Here is an 18,465-nt window from a genome sequence, read left to right on the forward strand (position 1 = left end):
TATATATATAGACTTGTTACATTTCTCTAACAGGTTCCTGTTTTAGCCAATAGAGACCATGCATGGTACTGGACTTCCCCACCCCCAATATCATTAGTGTGATCATTATCAGTGGAAAAAACCTGTTCTTAAACAGTGACGGATCAAGAGTTGTGGTTTATCTTAATTTCTTGTTTATTTGCAAAATTAGTCAGCATGTTGTAATAGTATCATGACAAACACAAAGATAAAAAAAAATGTAATTTTACAGCAAACGTGTTTTTCCAGCAAAGAAAGCAACACATAAAAGAACGACTAGCAATTGAATTCACATTTTAGTAAATTCACACCACTACTTGTGATGGATGGCTGCATGCCGTTTGAGCTAAATGTAATTTTACACTTAATGTTAAAGTCTTAACTTGTTAAACATCATTTGCAGTTTGTGCCACAGGCACACTGCCGGAGTTTGACATAAACAAACGGCTGAACATCTGACGAGCTCGCTGGAGAAGCTGTCTGAGCTGAGCAGGAATATCTTCATTTACATGGAGGTAAACCAGAGGGTTGAGAGCACTGTTCAGACACACAAGGCCACGACTTATCTGTTGAGCAATGTAGACTCCATTGGACCATTCACGGCATATCTTCTGTTTGGACAAAACTCTTGACCAGAGGATGAGGTTCCTCAGTACATGATAGGGGATGTAACAAACAGAGAAGAGAAGAATCAAGATGAGCAACAACTTCAAGCTTCTCTGTTTCAGTACCTTGTCGGTGGCATTTGTGCGGCACAGAACGACAATCACATGTCCATAGCAGCCCAGTGTGATGAGGAATGGGATACAAAACCCAGTGAGTGTCCATCCAAGGCTGTATTTCAGGTAATCCTCAACATAGTCGTTACTGGTGGAATCATGACATTTCTCAGTGTTGTTTTTAAGTGTTTTGCTGTAGAACATGTCTGGAAGACTTTGAACGCTCACCAACAGCCAAACCATGACTGAGATCCCCACAGAGTGAGTGACAGTTAATCTTCCCATCACTCTCATTGGATGGACAATAGCCAGGTACCTGTACACACTTATACAAGTCAGGAACCCGATGCTGCCATTTAAATTCAGATTGAAGCAGAATCTTGTTATCTTGCAGAATGTATCTCCAAAGATCCATTTACTCTTCATAAAATAGTACACCATCAAAAATGGAACTGTGAGCAGATACAGAATATCTGCTAGTCCAAGGTTGAGAACAAAAATGTTGATGTTACCCAGTTTCTTCCATTTCTGCAGCAAGGACTTCAATCCCCATCCATTAGCTACCAGACCAATGATGAAGACTAAGATGTAAACAGGAGGCAGAAATCGGTTTGTAAAGTCCAAGTTGACACGAGGACAAGAGGAGTTATTCATTCTGTCTTCTGGAAAGAAGTTAGTACAACTCTTTTCCTCCGTGGTTGATCTGGCTCATGAGAGGTGAAAAAAAAACATGACCTAGTATTTGTTCAAAGAAGACTTCCTGTTTGAATGCCCACTTTCTCAGCCGCAGATTTGAGATGACAAAATTATGTGCGCTGTGTCAATTTGCTTGCTTGTGCACAACCACTGCTCATTATTCTGTCAATTGAAAAGCACTATATAAAAATCTCTACGGCATATCAAGTTTGATGTAAAATCTTGGTGTGGTATAGCAGACTTTGTGTTGAAGATACTGTTTTAAAACCTTCCTCAAGTGGCAGTGAACATGATCTGCTAAGCCTTTTTGAACAATCATTATAACATATTGGGACTTACAGACTCAGTGAAATTATACTTTAATTGATCTAAACTGTATTTTTTACATTTTAACATTTTCTACAAACACAAACCAGAATTATAATTACATTCAAATGTATTTCATCAAGATGTTGTAACTTTATTCATTAAGAATCTTTTATGGCTCACTGATTTACAAAAGTATAACTAATACCATTGATAAAAGCTTAGTGACTATGCAAACTTAAAAAGAATACCTCAAATACTTTTATACATGCACACAAAAAAAGTCGAAATAGAGTCGAAATAAGGAAACTGCAAGGAAAAGAATCTATAGCCACAAATGACTGGATAAATAAATAAATATGTCAATACATGTAGCAAAAATAAGATTTAAAATAAATGTAGCTATTCCTTATTTGGTTAAATGTGACAAATTGATATTTCTGTTAAAAGGTTTTTCTATTTTTTTCTTTGTGTTGATCCCATATTTATTTATTCTTCTGTTTCATTTTCCCTTTTATTTATTTATAATTTCATTAGGGCTGTCAATCGATTGAAATAGTTAATGTACCTTAAAAGGAGATTTGTCAAGTATTACATACTCAAATATGCTTGCTTTAGGCGAATGTATGTCTATATTTCTTATTGAAAATCAATAAACAACAGTATGACATGGTTGGTACCAATGGATTCCTTAGGTTTTCTAGTTTCATATGATGCCCTTCCCTTTCCCTTTGCATTTCACCTCTTATTTATTTCTCCAAACTTATTTGTTTCTGTATTATTTTCTTTACACATTTCTTTTTATATTTCTTTATGCATTTCCTCCTCATTTTGCAATGCAGGGGGTGTCACTCAACGTGTGTCATCATGGGGTCAGTGTGCATCACTATAGCTAGCTAACAGTGTCTGCTTTTGCTCATTAACTGCAGTATTCATTCCCAGCTCTGTACAGAGGGTCGGCGGCCTGCTACCGGCTCGTACCGGTAGAGGTCTGCAGATCGACCGTCTGAAGCTAAACTGTTTCACGGAGCCACCGCCAGTCTCCTCCCCGAGGTTTAGCTTGTTCAGAGTGGGAACCTACAGGCCGATGCCGCCAGAAACACGCAGCGCAGCGACAATGGCACCCTGACATCGGAGACGCCACCAGGAGACTGGCAATGGATCCGTGAAACAGTTCTGCTTCAGACGGTTGATCTGCACATCTGTACCGGTACGATACAGCAGTGGGAGGGGGCAGCAGCAGGCCGATGACCTGCTGTACGGAGCAGGAAATGAAGACTGGAGTGCAGCTAGCTGGCTTGCATATAGTCAATCTATGCACTCTGACACCATGACACCCTGGGGTGACAGCCCCCTCATTTGCATAATGAAGCAGAAAAGTAAAAAGAAATGAGTAAAGAAAAAGAATACAGAAATAAAAAAAAGTTTGGGGAAATAAATAAGGAATAAAATGCGAAGAGAAAATCATGCCAAAATAAATAAATGTATGAATACATACATAAATAAATACATTTATAAAAAAAAATAAAAAAAATAATGCAAAAATGAATTTACAAAAATGCAAAATTAAAAACATAAATAAACAATAAATATATAGATTTCAAAATAAATGCATATATAAAGAAAAGGGGAAATTAAACAAAAGAGTAAATAAAGAAGGGAATTAATACAAAGATAAATAAAGAAAGAAGCAAATTTAAACAGAAATATAAATGTATGTAACATTCTAACAATTAATTAATGGCTTAAACTAATTTGCCGTTAATTTAAAAAACATTTTTTTGCTGCATTTAATGACATTTATTTATTTATTTAACGAGTCCTTTATCTATTTTTTTATTTTTTATTTTGGCAGGTTCTGCCCTCCATAGTAATGCTCATTATAAAACAAAAAACACATTGTTAGACATATAAAAGTCAAGTTACCAAGTTTGTTTTTGATGCTTAGCAGTTGTGGTGAAGTTAGTGTAACAATTGGCCAGAGGGTGGTGTCAAAGTCAAGGTTTTTAACTAACCTATATAAGAAAGTTTATCCCGTTATGAGTACAAAAGTGAAAGAGATGTGTGTGGCAGTGAGCATCGATTTTCTTTGGGAGGGTGGTGCAAGCAGAAAAGGTCATCATGTGTAGTTTGGGGTGAGCAAAAATGTGAAAAATTAACTGGAATAATGTAGGATGATATATGAGTTACTGTGGAGTGGCTGCTCTGCAGGTGCACTGAACTGGCACTAACAGGACAGGGGAGTGAATTAAGTCAGTGAATTGTTTTCATATTTGTAGGTTTAGACATATTGAAAAAAATAAGTCAGTAATAATATTGAGTGTTTATTAAAAATATTCATAGATAAGAAAAAGCATCAACCATGACAAAATAATATACCGAAGATTGAGATAACCATATTGCTTTTTATGTGCAAAGCGAACAAACTATTCATATTTTTAACTTTATTAAACAATAGTAAACATTTATCTAACTACCTATGGTTTTATCAGTCTCTTGTTTTAAATTCACAGTGAAAAGCTAATACTTTAAAAAATTTGAGTGATTATTCATCTCTATTTATTTGCTTATATACCTGTATTTCTGTCTACAAATCAAAGTTCAGAGTATAGGCTACATGTTGAACTGATTCGATTAAATCCTTTTCCTTAACAATGCAATAACATTTGAATTCATCATATACCAACAATCTATCACAGCAATAATTTCTGCCCCCCTCCTAAGTCACTTCTTTTGATTGAGTTTAGTCCCATCTAACTCCATGACCACACAGCATTATAATGCCCCCTCAATAAGTAACTGGAAGTGAAATAATTCAAACGGTACTTAATTTACTTAACAGAGCATAAAATTAATAAACCCATTTATAAAAAACAATTAACATGATAATGCAAATTATATTTCTAATTCTTATTATGTTTTATAAGTGATTCTTCCTTCCCTCTAATAGAATGAGTATAAACTTAATATAGATGTGGCAATTAACATATACAGTATAATGTTTAACATGTTACTATTTTTCTTGTGTTACACCTTCATATGTGATCTGAGCCATGGCCACACTACTAGAGTTTGTTGGAGGTTGATGGTTGAACATCCGACGAGCTCGCTGGAGTAGTCGTCTGAGCCGAGCAGGAATATCTTCACTTACATGGAGGTAAACCAGAGGGTTGAGAGCACTGTTCAGACACACAAGGCCACGACTTATCTGTTTAGCAATGTAGACTCCATTGGACCATTCACGGCATATATTCTGTTTCCTCAAAATTCTTGACCAGAGGCTGAGGTTCTTCAGTACATGATAGGGGATGTAGCAAACAGAGAAGAGAAGAATCAAGATGAGCAACAACTTCAAGCTTCTCTGTTTCAGTACCTTGTCGGTGGTATTTGTGCGGCACAGAACGACAATCACATGTCCATAGCAGCCCAGTGTGATGAGGAATGGCATACAAAACCCAGTGAGTGTCCATCCAAGGCTGTATTTCAGGTAATCCTCAACATAGACGTTACTGGTGGAATCATAACATTGCACAGGCTTGTATCCAGATGTTTTGCTGTAGAACATGTCTGGAAGACTTTGAATGCTCACCAACAGCCAAACCATGACTGAGATCCCCACAGAGTGAGTGACAGTTATTCTTCCCATCACTCTCATTGGATGGACAATGGCCAAGTACCTGTACACACTTATACAAGTCAGGAACCCGATGCTGCCATATAAATTCAGATTGAAGCAGAATCTTGTTATCTTGCAGAATGTATCTCCAAAGATCCATTTCTCTGTCAAAATGTAGTACACCATCAAAAATGGTAGCGTGAGCAGATACAGAATATCTGCTAGTCCAAGGTTGAGAACAAAAACATTGACGATCTTTAACTTCTTCCAGTTGTGCAGCAAAGACTTCAATCCCCATCCATTAGCTACTAGACCAATGATGAAGACTAAGATGTAAGCAGGAGGCAGAAATCTTTTTGTAAAGTCAAAGTTGACAAGAGGACAAGAGGAGTTGTTCATTCTGTCTTCTGGAAAGAAGTTAGTACAACTGTTTTCCTCCGTGGTTGATCTGGATTATGAGAGGTAAAAAGGCAGAAATCTGCTTGAAAAGTCAAAGCTGATTTTTTGACAAAATGTGTTGTTCGTTGTCTTCTGGAAAGCAGTTAGTATAGGTCCTTCTCTCTGTGAGTGTGAGATAGAATAGATAGTACCAGAATTACAGCATGGGTGGTGCAGACAAGACTTCCCCTTTTATCCACACACCACATATGAGGTCCTGCACCTGCCAGTATCCAAGAAATGACATGGGTTGGCTGGTTTGTCTGATTTTTTAAATAGAAAATTAAAGTCATCTAAAGTGAACCCATGATGAGCCAAAGTAACAACTTAGCCTACAATTACAGGTTTATATGTGATTGTGTGGCCTCACGTGTAGAATTTCTTTCTTTTTCTGACACCTGACAAAACCTTATGAGAAGTTGAAACTGAATGTTGAGCTCAAGTAACCTATGCTTCATTTCTAACATGAGAGTTTAACAACATTTATGTTATAATTATTATATTACACAGCTTTGTTGAATACTTAATTCTGATTGGTCAATCACAGCGTTTTACGGTCTGCTATTTCTTTAAAGCACACTATTGCTATGTATAACAGAACGTTGCTATGGGCGCAGTTGTGGTGTCGGACTCTGGCGGACCAGTTTTGTGTTAAAAACGCTTCGGGGTTTATTTCACAACAATGACTGGCTCACTGTACATTATCCCTTACATATTTCTGTGTCAAGGGGCAGCTCCAAGAAGTAGCCAGCTTCTCATTATTCAGATAGATTCCTTCAAGATAAAGAAGAGGATTGTATGCCTCTGCGCCGGCGATAGCCGTGGCTGGAGGCATTATGTTTTTGGGTTGTCCGTCCGTTCTCGTGAACGCGATATTTCAAGAACACCTGGAGGGAATTTTTGCACAAATGTCCACTTGGAATCAAGGATAAACTGATTAGATTTGGGTGATCAAAGGTCAAATGTCAAGGTCACTGTGTTTTTAGCCATAACTCAAGAATTAATATGCTAATTATGAAGATTTCACACAAATCTCTAACAGGATAAAATTATGAAGTGATGACATTTTGGACAGACATTGATGTAAACTGTAAAGCTAGGCATACACTATACGATTTCAGCCCGTTTCTGGCCCGAATTTTGAGCCACACGACTCATTTTAGAGTCGGACCGAATTTCAGCTTTGTCAGGCGTCGTTTGCCGCGCAGTGTACGGGGTGGGGGGGACCGAGGACCGATTAACTCCTCCTGACTGGCCGTCGGACGAATTTCTGACATGTCAGAAATTTTGCTCGGCCGTCAATAGGCTCTCGTACAGTTGAAGCAGAGCCACAAGCCGATTCCCCAACGATAGTGCTTTTTTTCTACTTTTTTTTTTTTTTTTACAGTAATCAGAGTGAGCTATCAAGATAACAGTGTACAATAGATGGTAAAACATAGCTAACTTACCTCCAATTCTCTCTGCTAAATGGTCAAGCCATACTGTCCACGTCTACCTTGCCAACTGCAAGTTCATATACGCCGGCGCCTCTTTTTTTTTTTTAAACATTTCCACAAACAGGATGGCACAGATGATCCAAGGCAGCATGTTTCTGCCTTGTTGGCATTATTGTGATCAGTACAGACCTCTGCTAGCAAACAAACTTTACCTGCCTCGCAGCTTTCAAACAAATCTTTAATGACAACTGTCAACAGAACGGCCCGCAGGAGACGACAGGCTGTGTTTTTTTTTCTATTTTACACATACAGTGGCTGATGATCGGACCGCACAGTGTGAACACATAAATCAGGAGCTTTGACTTTACATCGCAAACGATGTACTCGTACACTAGGAGTAGGAATTACACAACAACATTTCAAAAATCATACAGTGTATGCCCAACTTAATTTGACTGGTTGGCGGTGGCATACAACTGTGAGGCAAAGTATCTGCTATCTGGTAGAGTTAGAAACAGCGGCATTTGCCATATCTTGTAACATACTTTCTGTTGCAGCTGCTCAACAGTGAGCTGATGGAATCTTCTGATACTGTATTGTATGTTATCAGCAATATTACTGGGACTGTTTAATATAATCCTCCTGTAATATCTTAGTGTAAGAAAATCTTAAAAAGAAATGTATTGCACTGCCCTCAGCACTAGATTCTTTTGTCCACTAGATGTCAGGATGTCTAATAAGGTCATCTGGTCTGACTGACATCGAGTGCATTCTTATGTTCAAAACTGTAAAGAAGACATCAACAAAAAAAAGCCATTAATAGTAATATTAGTCATTAATTTGGCTTCATTTTTCAAATGAAATACCAAAAATGACTTTTCCTGCTGCTGTGTATTACTGTGTGGAAGTTTTTAACAGCTTATCAGCAAGAAGCAGAATTGTACTGCACAATAGTAATTAATGAATGATGAAATGAAACGTTGGAAAAAGCTACAGTATCTACAACATAACTACCAGTATATAAATCTGTAAATACTATAATATGAAAAAATATACATCAAAAACAAAAATCATTGAGAGTACAAATGTAAAATATTGAGACATGTTTCATCTGTCCAGAATTAAAAAAACAGAAAAATTAAGAAATAAGTGCAATGTCACGTGACTACAAAAACAAAAAAAAACTCATAAAAGTTGCATTGCTCACGTCAGAAAACAATATCTGTCAACACAAAGGTTGGAGTCATTCTGTGGCATAAATTTCTATCAAACAAACATATTTCTAAATCATTGAATTTTCCTCTTTAAGACATTATGTTATCAGTGTAAATATGTCTTTAAATCTATCTTTATGACCAAATCAACATCATGGTCAACTGTCGTCAGTCCATAGTTTAGGTCTTTTAGGTGAAAAACAAACTGTATTTGAATTACAAGATTATTTTTCTAGGTCCAGATGCAGCAATGCAGAATTATTCAAATGTAATTGGTCCTCATGCCCAAAAATATTAACCCAGTGTAAAAAGAATCATGGGATTAATTACTACATTTTGACCTTCATATGACTAGTTCAGTCCTGCTTTTTTCAACTAAGGAACATTTCACGAATCAGACCCCAACTACAGTCTAAAGATTTGGAAAAAGTCAACCATGCTTTTATCTCATTAAAAAATGTACTCTATCTGTATATATATCTATTGACTAAAAGATAAATAAATAAAGAAGCAAATTTAAACAGAAATATCAATTTATGTAACATTCTAATAATTAATTAATGACTTTAACTAATTTGGGCGTTTATTTTTAATATATTTTTTCTGCATTTAATGACATATTTATTTATTTATTTATTTATTTAAGGAGTCCTTTATCTATTTATTTATTTCTTTTTGATTTTGGCAGGTTCTGTCCTCCATAGTAATGCTCATTATAAAACAAAAAATACATTGTTAGATATATAAAAGTCAATGTCCCAAGTTTGTTTTTGATGCTAAGCAGTTGTGGTGAAGTTAGTGTAACAATTGGCCAGAGGGTGGTGTCAAAGTCAAGCTTTTAACTAACCTATATAAGAAAGTTTATCACGTTATGAGTACAAAAGTGAAAGAGATGTGTGTGGCAGTGAGCATCGTATTTCTTTGGGAGGGTGGTGCAAGCAGAAAAGTTAATCATGTGTAGTTTTGGGTGAACAAAAATGTAAAAGTGAATTAAGTCAGTGAATTGTTTTCATATTTGTAGGTTTAGACATATTGGAAAAAATAATTCAGTAATAATATTGAGTGTTTATTAAAAATATTCATAGATAAGAAAAAGCATCAACCATGACAAAATGATATACCGAAGACGGAGATAACCATATTGCGTTTTATGTGCAAAGCGAACAAACTATACGTATTTTGAAATTTATTAAACAATAGTAAACATTTATGTAACTGCCTATGGTTTTATCAGTCTCTTGTTTTAAATTCACAGGGAAAAGCTAATACTTTAAAACATTCGAGTGATTATTCATCTCTATTTATTTGCTTATATACATTTATTTCTGTCTACAAATCAAAGTTCAGAGTATAGCAATAACATTTGAATTCATCATATACCAACAATCTATCACAGCAATAATTTCTGCCCCCCCTCCTAATTCACTTCTTTTGATTGAGTTTAGTCCCATCTAACTCCATGACCACACAGCATTATAATGCCCCCTCAATAAGTAACTGGAAGTGAAATAATTCAAACTGTACTTAATTTACTTAACAGAGCATAACATTTTTAAGCCCATTTATATAAAACAATTAACATGATAATACAAGTTATATTTCTAATTTGTATCATTACCTTTTATAAGTGATTCTTCCTTCCCTCTAATAGAATGAATATACACTTAATATAGATGTGGCAATTAACATATACAGTATAATGTTTAACATGTTACTATTATTCTTGTGTTACACCTTCATATGTGATCTGAGCCATGGCCACACTACTAGAGTTTGTTGGAGGTTGATGGCTGAACATCCGACAAGCTCGCTGGAGTAGTCGTCTGAGCCGAGCAGGAATATCTTCACTTCCATGGAGGTAAACCAGAGGGTTGAGAGCACTGTTCAGACACACAAGGCCACGACTTATCTGATGAGCAATGTAGACTCCATTGGACCATTCATGGCATATATTCTGTTTCCTCGAAATTCTTGACCAGAGGTTGAGGTTCTTCAGTACATGATAGGGGATGTAGCAAACAGAGAAGAGAAGAATCAAGATGAGCAACAACTTCAAGCTTCTCCGTTTCAGTACCTTGTCGGTGTTATTTGTGCGGCAGAGAACGACAATCACATGTCCATAGCAGCCCAGTGTGATGAGGAATGGGATACAAAACCCAGTGAGTGTCCATCCAAGGCTGTATTTCAGGTAATCCTCAACATAGATGGAACTGGTGGTATCATAACATTGCACAGGCTTGTTTCCAGATGTTTTGCTGTAGAACATGTCTGGAAGACTTTGAATGCTCACCAACAGCCAAACCATGACTGAGATCCCCACAGAGTGAGTCAGAGTTGATCGTCCCATCATTCTCACTGGATGGACAATAGCCAGGTACCTGTACACACTTATACAAGTCAGGAACCAGATGCTGCCATATAAATTCAGATTGAAGCAGAATCTTGTTACCTTGCAGAATGTATCTCCAAAGATCCAATTCTCTGTCTTAATGTAGTACACCATCAAAAATGGTAGCGTGAGCAGATACAGAATATCTGCTAGTCCAAGGTTGAGAACAAAAACATTGACGATCTTTAACTTCTTCCAGTTGTGCAGCAAAGACTTCAGTCCCCATCCATTAGCTACCAGACCAATGATAAAGACTAAGATGTAAGCAGGAGGCAGAAATCTTTTTGTAAAGTCAAAGTTGACAAGAGGACAAGAGGAGTTATTCATTCTGTCTTCTGGAAAGAAGTTAGTACAACTCTTTTCCTCCGTGGTTGATCTGGATTATGAGAGGTAAAAAGGCAGAAATCTGCTTGAAAAGTCAAAGCTGATTTTTTGACAAATTGTGTTGTTCGTTGTCTTCTGGAAAGCAGTTAGTATAGGTCCTTCTCTCTGTGAGTGTGAGATAGAATAGATAGTACCAGAATTGGTGGTGAAGACAAGACTTCCCCTTTTAGCCACACACCACATATGAGGTCCTGCACCTGCCATGTCACCCATGTCATCCAGGAAATGACATGGGTTTGTCTGATTTTTTAAATAGAAAATTAAAGTCATCTAAAGTGAACCCATGATGAGCCAAAGTAACAACTTAGCCTACAACTACAGGTTTATATGTGATTGTGTGGCCTCACGTGTAGAATTTCTTTCTTTTTCTGACACCTCTGACAAAACCTTATGAGAAGTTGAAACTGAATGTTGAGCTCAAGTAACCTACGCTTCATTTCTAACATGAGAGTTTAACAACATTTATGTTATGCCTATTATATTACATGGCTTTATTGAATACTTAATTCTGATTGGTCAATCACGGCGTTTTACGGTCTGCTATTTCTTTATAGCACACTGTTGCTATGTATAACAGAACGTTGCTATGGGCGCAGTTGTGGTGTCGGACTCTCGCGGACCATTTTTGTGTTAAAATTGCTTTGGGGTTTATTTCACAACAATGACTGGCTCACTGTACATTATCCCTTACATATTTCTGTGTCAAGGGGCAGCTCCAAGAAGTAGCCAGCTTCTCATTATTCAGATAGATTCCTTCAAGATAAAGAAGAGGATTGTATGCCTCTGCGCCGGCGATAGCCGTGACTGGAGGCATTATGTTTTTGGGTTGTCCGTCCGTTCTCGTGAATACGATATTTCAAGAACACCTGGAAGGAATTTTTGCACAAATGTCCACTTGTAATCAAGCATAAACTGATTAGATTTGGGTGATCAAAGGTCAAATGTCAAGGTCACTGTGTTTTTAGCCATAACTCAAGAATTCATATGCTAATTATAACAATTTCACACAAATGTCTAACAGGATAAAATGATGAAGTGATGACATTTTGGACAGACATGGATGTAAACTGTAAAGCTTGGCATACACTATACGATTTCAGCCCGTTTCTGGCCCGAATTTTGAGCCACACGACTCATTTTAGAGTCGGACCGAATTTCAGCTTTGTCGGGCGTCGTTTGCCGCGCAGTGTACCGGGGGTGGGGGAACCGAGGACAGATTAACTCCTCCCGACTGGCCGTCGATAGGCTCTCGTACAGTTGAAGCAGAGCCACAAGCCGATTCCCTAACGTTAGTGCTTTTTTTCTACTTTTTTTTTTTTTTACAGTAATCAGAGTGAGCTATCAAGATAACAGTGTACAATAGATGGTAAAACATAGCTAACTTACCTCCAATTCTCTCTGCAAAATGGTCAAGCCTTACTGTCCACGTCTACCTTGCCACCTGCAAGTTCATATACGCCGGCGCCTCTTTTTTTTTTTTAAACATTTCCACAAACAGGATGGCACAGATGATCCAAGGCAGCATGTTTCTGCCTTGTTGGCATTATTGTGATCAGTACAGACCTCTGCTAGCAAACAAACTTTACCTGCCTCGCAGCTTTTAAACAAATCTTTAATGACAACTGTCAACAGAACGGCCCGCAGGAGACAACAGGCTGTGTTTTTTTTTTTCTATTTTACACATACAGTGGCTGATGATCGGACCGAACAGTGTGAACACAAATCAGGAGCTTTGACTTTACATCGCAAACGATGTACTCGTACAGTAGGAGTAGGAATTACACAACAACATTTCAAAAATCATACAGTGTATGCCCAACTTAATTTGACTGGTTGGCGGTGGCATACAACTGTGAGGCAAAGTATCTGCTATCTGGTAGAGTTAGAAACAGCGGCATTTGCCATATCTTGTAACATACTTTCTGTTGCAGCTGCTCAACAGTGAGCTGATGGAATCTTCTGATACTGTATTGTATGTTATCAGCAATATTACTGGGACTGTTTAATATAATCCTCCTGTAATATCTTAGTGTAAGAAAATCTTAAAAAGAAATGTATTGCACTGCCCTCAGCACTAGATTCTTTTGTCCACTAGATGTCAGGATGTCTAATAAGGTCATCTGGTCTGACTGACATGGAGTGCATTCTTATGTTCAAAACTGTAAAGAAGACATCAACAAAAAAAAGCCATTAATAGTAATATTAGTCATTAATTTGGCTTCATTTTTCAAATGAAATACCAAAAATGACTTTTCCTGCTGCTGTGTATTACTGTGTGGAAGTTTTTAACAGCTTATCAGCAAGAAGCAGAATTGTACTGCACAATAGTAATTAATGAATGATGAAATGAAACGTTGGAAAAAGCTACAGTATCTACAACATAACTACCGGTATATAAATCTGTAAATACTATAATATGAAAAAATATATACATCAAAAACAAAAATCATTGAGAGTACAAATGTAAAATATTGAGACATGTTTCATCTGTCCAGAATTATTGACAACAAAACTGAAAAATTAAGAAATAAGTGCAATGTCACGTGACTACAAAAACAAAAAAAACCTCATAAAAGTTGCATTGTTCACGTCAGAAAACAATATCTGTCAACACAAAGGTTGGAGTCATTCTGTGGCATAAATTTCTATCAAACAAACATATTTCTAAATCATTGAAATTTGTTGTTTAAGACATTATGTTATCAGTATAAATATGTCTTTAAAACTATCTTTATGACCAAATCAACATCATGGTCAACTGTCGTCAGTCCATAGTTTAGGTCTTTTAGGTGAAAAAAAAACTTTATTTTTCTAGGTCCAGATGCAGCAATGCAGAATTATTCAAATGTAATTGGTCCTCATGCCCAAAAATATTAACCCAGTGTAAAAAGAATCATGGGATTAATTACTACATTTTGACCTTCATATGACTAGTTCAGTCCTTCTTTTTTCAACTAAGGAACATTGCACGAATCAGACCCCATCTTCAGTCTAAAGATTTGGAGAAAGTCAACCATGCTTTTATCTCATTAACACATTTTCTTTATCTGTATCTGTATCTATATCTATTGACTAAAAGATAAAGAAAGAAAGAAGCAAATTTAAACAGAAATATAAATTTATGTAACATTCTAATAATTAATTAATTGCTTTAACTAATTTGGCGTTTATTTTTAATATATTTTTTCTGCATTTAATGACATATTTATTTATTTATTCAAGGAGTCCTTTATCTATTTATTTTTGATTTTGGCAGGTTCTGCCCTCCATAGTAATGCTCATTATAAAACAAAAAACACATTGTTAGATATATAAAAGTCAAAGTCCCAAGTTTGTTTTGATGCTTAGCAGTTTTGGTGAAGTTAGTGTAACAATTGGCCAGAGGGTGGTGTCAAAGTCAAGCTTTTAACTAACCTATATAAGAAAGTTTATCACGTTATGAGTACAAAAGTGAAAGAGATGTGTGTGGCAGTGAACATCGTATTTCTTTGGGAGGGTGGTGCAAGCAGAAAAGGTCATCATGTGTAGTTTTGGGTGAACAAAAATGTGAAAAATTAACTGGAATAATGTAGGATGATATATGAGTTACTGTGGAGTGGCTGCTCTGCAGGTGCACTGAACTGACACTAACAGGACAGGGGAGTGAATTAAGTCAGTGAATTGTTTTCATATTTGTAGGTTTAGACATATTGGAAAAAATAAATCAGTGATAATATTGAGTGTTTATTAAAAATATTCATAGATAAGAAAAAGCATCAACCATGACAAAATAATATACCGAAGATTGAGATAACCATATTGCTTTTTATGTGCAAAGCGAACAAACTATTTGTATTTTGAACTTTATTAAACAATAGTAAAAATTTATCTAACTGCCTCTCATTTTAAATTCACAATGAAAAGCTAATACTTTAAAACATTTGAGTGATTATTCATCTCTATTTATTTGCTTATATACCTGTATTTCTGTCTACAAATCAAAGTTCAGAGTATAGGCTACATGTTGAACTGATTCGATTAAATCCTTTTCCTTAACAATGCAATAACATTTGAATTCATCATATACCAACAATCTATCACAGCAATAATTTCTGCCCCCCCTCCTAATTCGCTTCTTTTGATTGAGTTTAGTCCCATCTAACTCCATGACCACACAGCATTATAATGCCCCCTCAATAAGTAACTGGAAGTGAAATAATTCAAACGGTACTTAATTTACTTAACAGAGCATAAAATTAATAAACCCATTTATATAAAACAATTAACATGATAATGCAAATTATATTTCTAATTCTTATTACGTTTTATAAGTGATTCTTCCTTCCCTCTAATAGAATGAATATACACTTAATATAGATGTGGCAATTAATATATACAGTATAATGTTTAACATGTTACTATTATTCTTGTGTTACACCTTCATATGTGATCTGAGTCATGGCCACACTACTAGAGTTTGTTGGAGGCGGATGGCTGATTATCCGACGAGCTCGCTGGAGTAGTCGTCTGAGCCGAGCAGGAATATCTTCACTTCCATGGAGGTAAACCAGAGGGTTGAGAGCACTGTTCAGACACACAAGGCCACGACTTATCTGTTGAGCAATGTAGACTCCATTGGACCATTCACGGCACATCTTCTGTTTCAACAAAACTCTTGACCAGAGGTTGAGGTTCTTCAGTACATGATAGGGGATGTAGCAAACAGTGAAGAGAAGAATCAAGATGAGCAACAACTTCAAGCTTCTCTGTTTCAGTACCTTGTCGGTGGTATTTGTGCGGCAGATAACGACAATCACATGTCCATAGCAGCCCAGTGTGATGAGGAATGGGATACAAAACCCAGTGAGTGTCCATCCAAGGCTATATTTCAGGTAATCCTCAACATAGATTTTACTGGTGGTATCATAACATTTCTCAGTGTTGTTTCCAAATGTTTTGCTGTAGAACATGTCTGGAAGACTTTGAACGCTCACCAACAGCCAAACCATGACTGAGATCCCCACAGAGTGAGTCAGAGTTGATCTTCCCATCATTCTCACTGGATGGACAATAGCCAGGTACCTGTACACACTTATACAAGTCAGGAACCCGATGCTGCCATATAAATTCAGATTGAAGCAGAATCTTGTTATCTTGCAGAATGTATCTCCAAAGATCCATTTCCTTGTCAAAATGTGGTACGCCACCAAAAATGGTAGCGTGAGCAGATACAGAATATCTGCTAGTCCAAGGTTGAGAACAAAAACATTGATGATCTTTAGCTTCTTCCAGTTTTGCAGCAAAGACTTCAATCCCCATCCATTAGCTACCAGACCGATGATGAAGACTAAGATGTAAACAGCAGGCAGAAATCTTTTTGTAAAGTCCAAGTTGACACGAGGACAAGAGGAGTTATTCATTCTGTCTTCTGGAAAGAAGTTAGTACAACTCTTTTCCTCCGTGGTTGAGCTGGGATATGAGAAGTCAAAGAAAACATGACCTTGTATTTGACAAACTTCCTGTTTGAATGTCCACTGCCTCAACCGCAGATTTGAGATGACAAAATCTATGTGCAAGATCTCCACATGTGCGCTGTGTCCATTTGCTTGCTTGTGCACAACCACTGCTCATTATTCTATCCATTGAAAAGCACTATATAAAATTCTCTACGGCATATCACGGTGGATGTTGAATCTTGGGCTGGTGATGTCTAAAGCAGACTTTGTGTTGAAGATATTGTTATAAAATGTTCATGTGGCAGTGAACATGATCTGCTGAGCCTTTTTGAACAATCATTACTGAGACTCACAGATTCAGTGAAATTGTACTTTAATCATGTAAACTTCTTTTCCATAACAATTTTCTACATACACAGAATTATACTTACATGCAAACTCATATATTTTTATCATTTTGTTACCTTATTCATGTTTAACAGTCTTTTGTGGCCCATTGATTAACAGAAAGTATAACTAATACCATTGATTAAAGCTAATTGACTATGTAAACTTCAAAAATATCAAAAAAACATTTATACATACACGTAAAAAAAGAAAAAAAAAACAGAGCAGGAGAGTTGGGAAGCTGAAGACTTGTACAGATTTTTTAACAATATTGTGCAAGGCTGTTTTTAAATTTAGAGCAAGTCTAAATTAAGTCTCTGATCTAAATAAGCAAACTGCAAAGACAAGGGTCTACAGCCACACTAGCTGCTGTGTGAAGCTGTAATGCTTATTATAAAAAAAACAACAACAACATATTGTTAGGACCTGTTAGGACCTTTGCCAGGGTCCCAAGTTTATTTTTTATGCTTAGCAGTTGTGGTGAAATTAATGTAAAAAAAACATTGATGATCTTTAGCTTCTTTCAGTTGTGCAGCAAAGACTTCAATCCCCATCTACTAGCTACCAGACCGATGATGAAGACTAAGATGTAAACAGGAGGCAGAAATCTGCCTGTAAAGTCAAAGTTGACACGAGGACAAGAGGAGTTCTTCATTCTGTTTCCCTAAAAGCAGCAAACAATGTGAAGCAAGTTTGCTATGGTGCCGAGAATGGTTGAAGTAAGTGAGGCAATTTTGTCTTTAAACATCGCTTCCTGTTGAATACTATTTTTAGAAACTTATCATTACGAGATTAAACAGGAAATGTATGTCATCTCCCAAGGCGGGTAGATGCAATGATAAAACGGTATCTTGAAGTTGAATGTGGTTGTATGTGGCCACATAGTTCAAATGTAGCAGTAGTGTGACCATACAAAGTATTAATAACTGATATCACAAGATTCATGAAATCATATTTGTAGGACAGTCTCAGGAACTAACTATAACATTTGCATTTTTTGGCTCGTTATGTTAAATAGTCACAGACTTCTGGTCAGAGACGAGGCATTATATTGTTATAAACGTGATATGTGAATGAACGCCATCACAACACCAGTCAATCCACTCCACTTGTTGGTTAGTGTAAGGCTCTATACAAAAGAACAGATAAGCAAAGCTATAAACCAGGCATATTCAGCCTAAAGTAAATAAACCCTAATAATAAAAAAATCTCCACAATGCATATCCAAATACGGATTCTTGTAAGTACACACAGCCTCTAATGTGGAAGTCCAAGCCGACAGTACCATGTCCAGCTCTTCAGACTGCATTGAAGAACAGTTCAAGATGATCTTGCTGAACTTGTAGTTTAAAGGTCACATATTATACTCCATTTAAACTAGTTATTATAGGTCTCAGACACCTCCAAACCATGTCTCTGAAGTTTTT

General features: G+C 36.5%; 5 protein-coding genes across 6 annotated transcripts in view; all 5 read right to left on the minus strand.

The window, feature by feature from the left end:
* pfkfb1 (6-phosphofructo-2-kinase/fructose-2,6-biphosphatase 1) overlaps nt 1-18,465 on the minus strand; it is a 47,536-nt gene that overhangs the window by 22,450 nt on the left and 6,621 nt on the right. The window lies entirely within an intron of this gene.
* On the minus strand, nt 178-1,576 carry LOC141772429 (P2Y purinoceptor 1-like). The gene has a single exon (XM_074643396.1). It carries the CDS (start codon nt 1,389-1,391, stop codon nt 405-407), a length of 987 nt encoding a protein of 328 aa, XP_074499497.1. The 5' UTR covers nt 1,392-1,576; the 3' UTR covers nt 178-404.
* LOC141772424 (P2Y purinoceptor 1-like) lies at nt 4,054-6,016 on the minus strand. The gene has a single exon (XM_074643390.1). The coding sequence runs from the start codon at nt 5,752-5,754 to the stop codon at nt 4,753-4,755; it is 1,002 nt and encodes a 333-aa protein (XP_074499491.1). The 5' UTR covers nt 5,755-6,016; the 3' UTR covers nt 4,054-4,752.
* On the minus strand, nt 9,803-11,348 carry LOC141772067 (P2Y purinoceptor 1-like). Its single transcript, XM_074642731.1, has one exon. The coding sequence runs from the start codon at nt 11,157-11,159 to the stop codon at nt 10,161-10,163; it is 999 nt and encodes a 332-aa protein (XP_074498832.1). The 5' UTR covers nt 11,160-11,348; the 3' UTR covers nt 9,803-10,160.
* Nucleotides 14,474-18,388, minus strand: LOC141772427 (P2Y purinoceptor 1-like). The gene is made up of 2 exons (XM_074643394.1): nt 18,324-18,388; nt 14,474-18,167 (listed from the first exon to the last, which is right to left on the minus strand). Exon 2 carries the CDS (start codon nt 16,613-16,615, stop codon nt 15,617-15,619), a length of 999 nt encoding a protein of 332 aa, XP_074499495.1. The 5' UTR covers nt 16,616-18,167; nt 18,324-18,388; the 3' UTR covers nt 14,474-15,616.

This window comes from Sebastes fasciatus, chromosome 8, assembly GCF_043250625.1.
Source record: "Sebastes fasciatus isolate fSebFas1 chromosome 8, fSebFas1.pri, whole genome shotgun sequence".
Classification (NCBI taxonomy): domain Eukaryota; kingdom Metazoa; phylum Chordata; class Actinopteri; order Perciformes; family Sebastidae; genus Sebastes; species Sebastes fasciatus.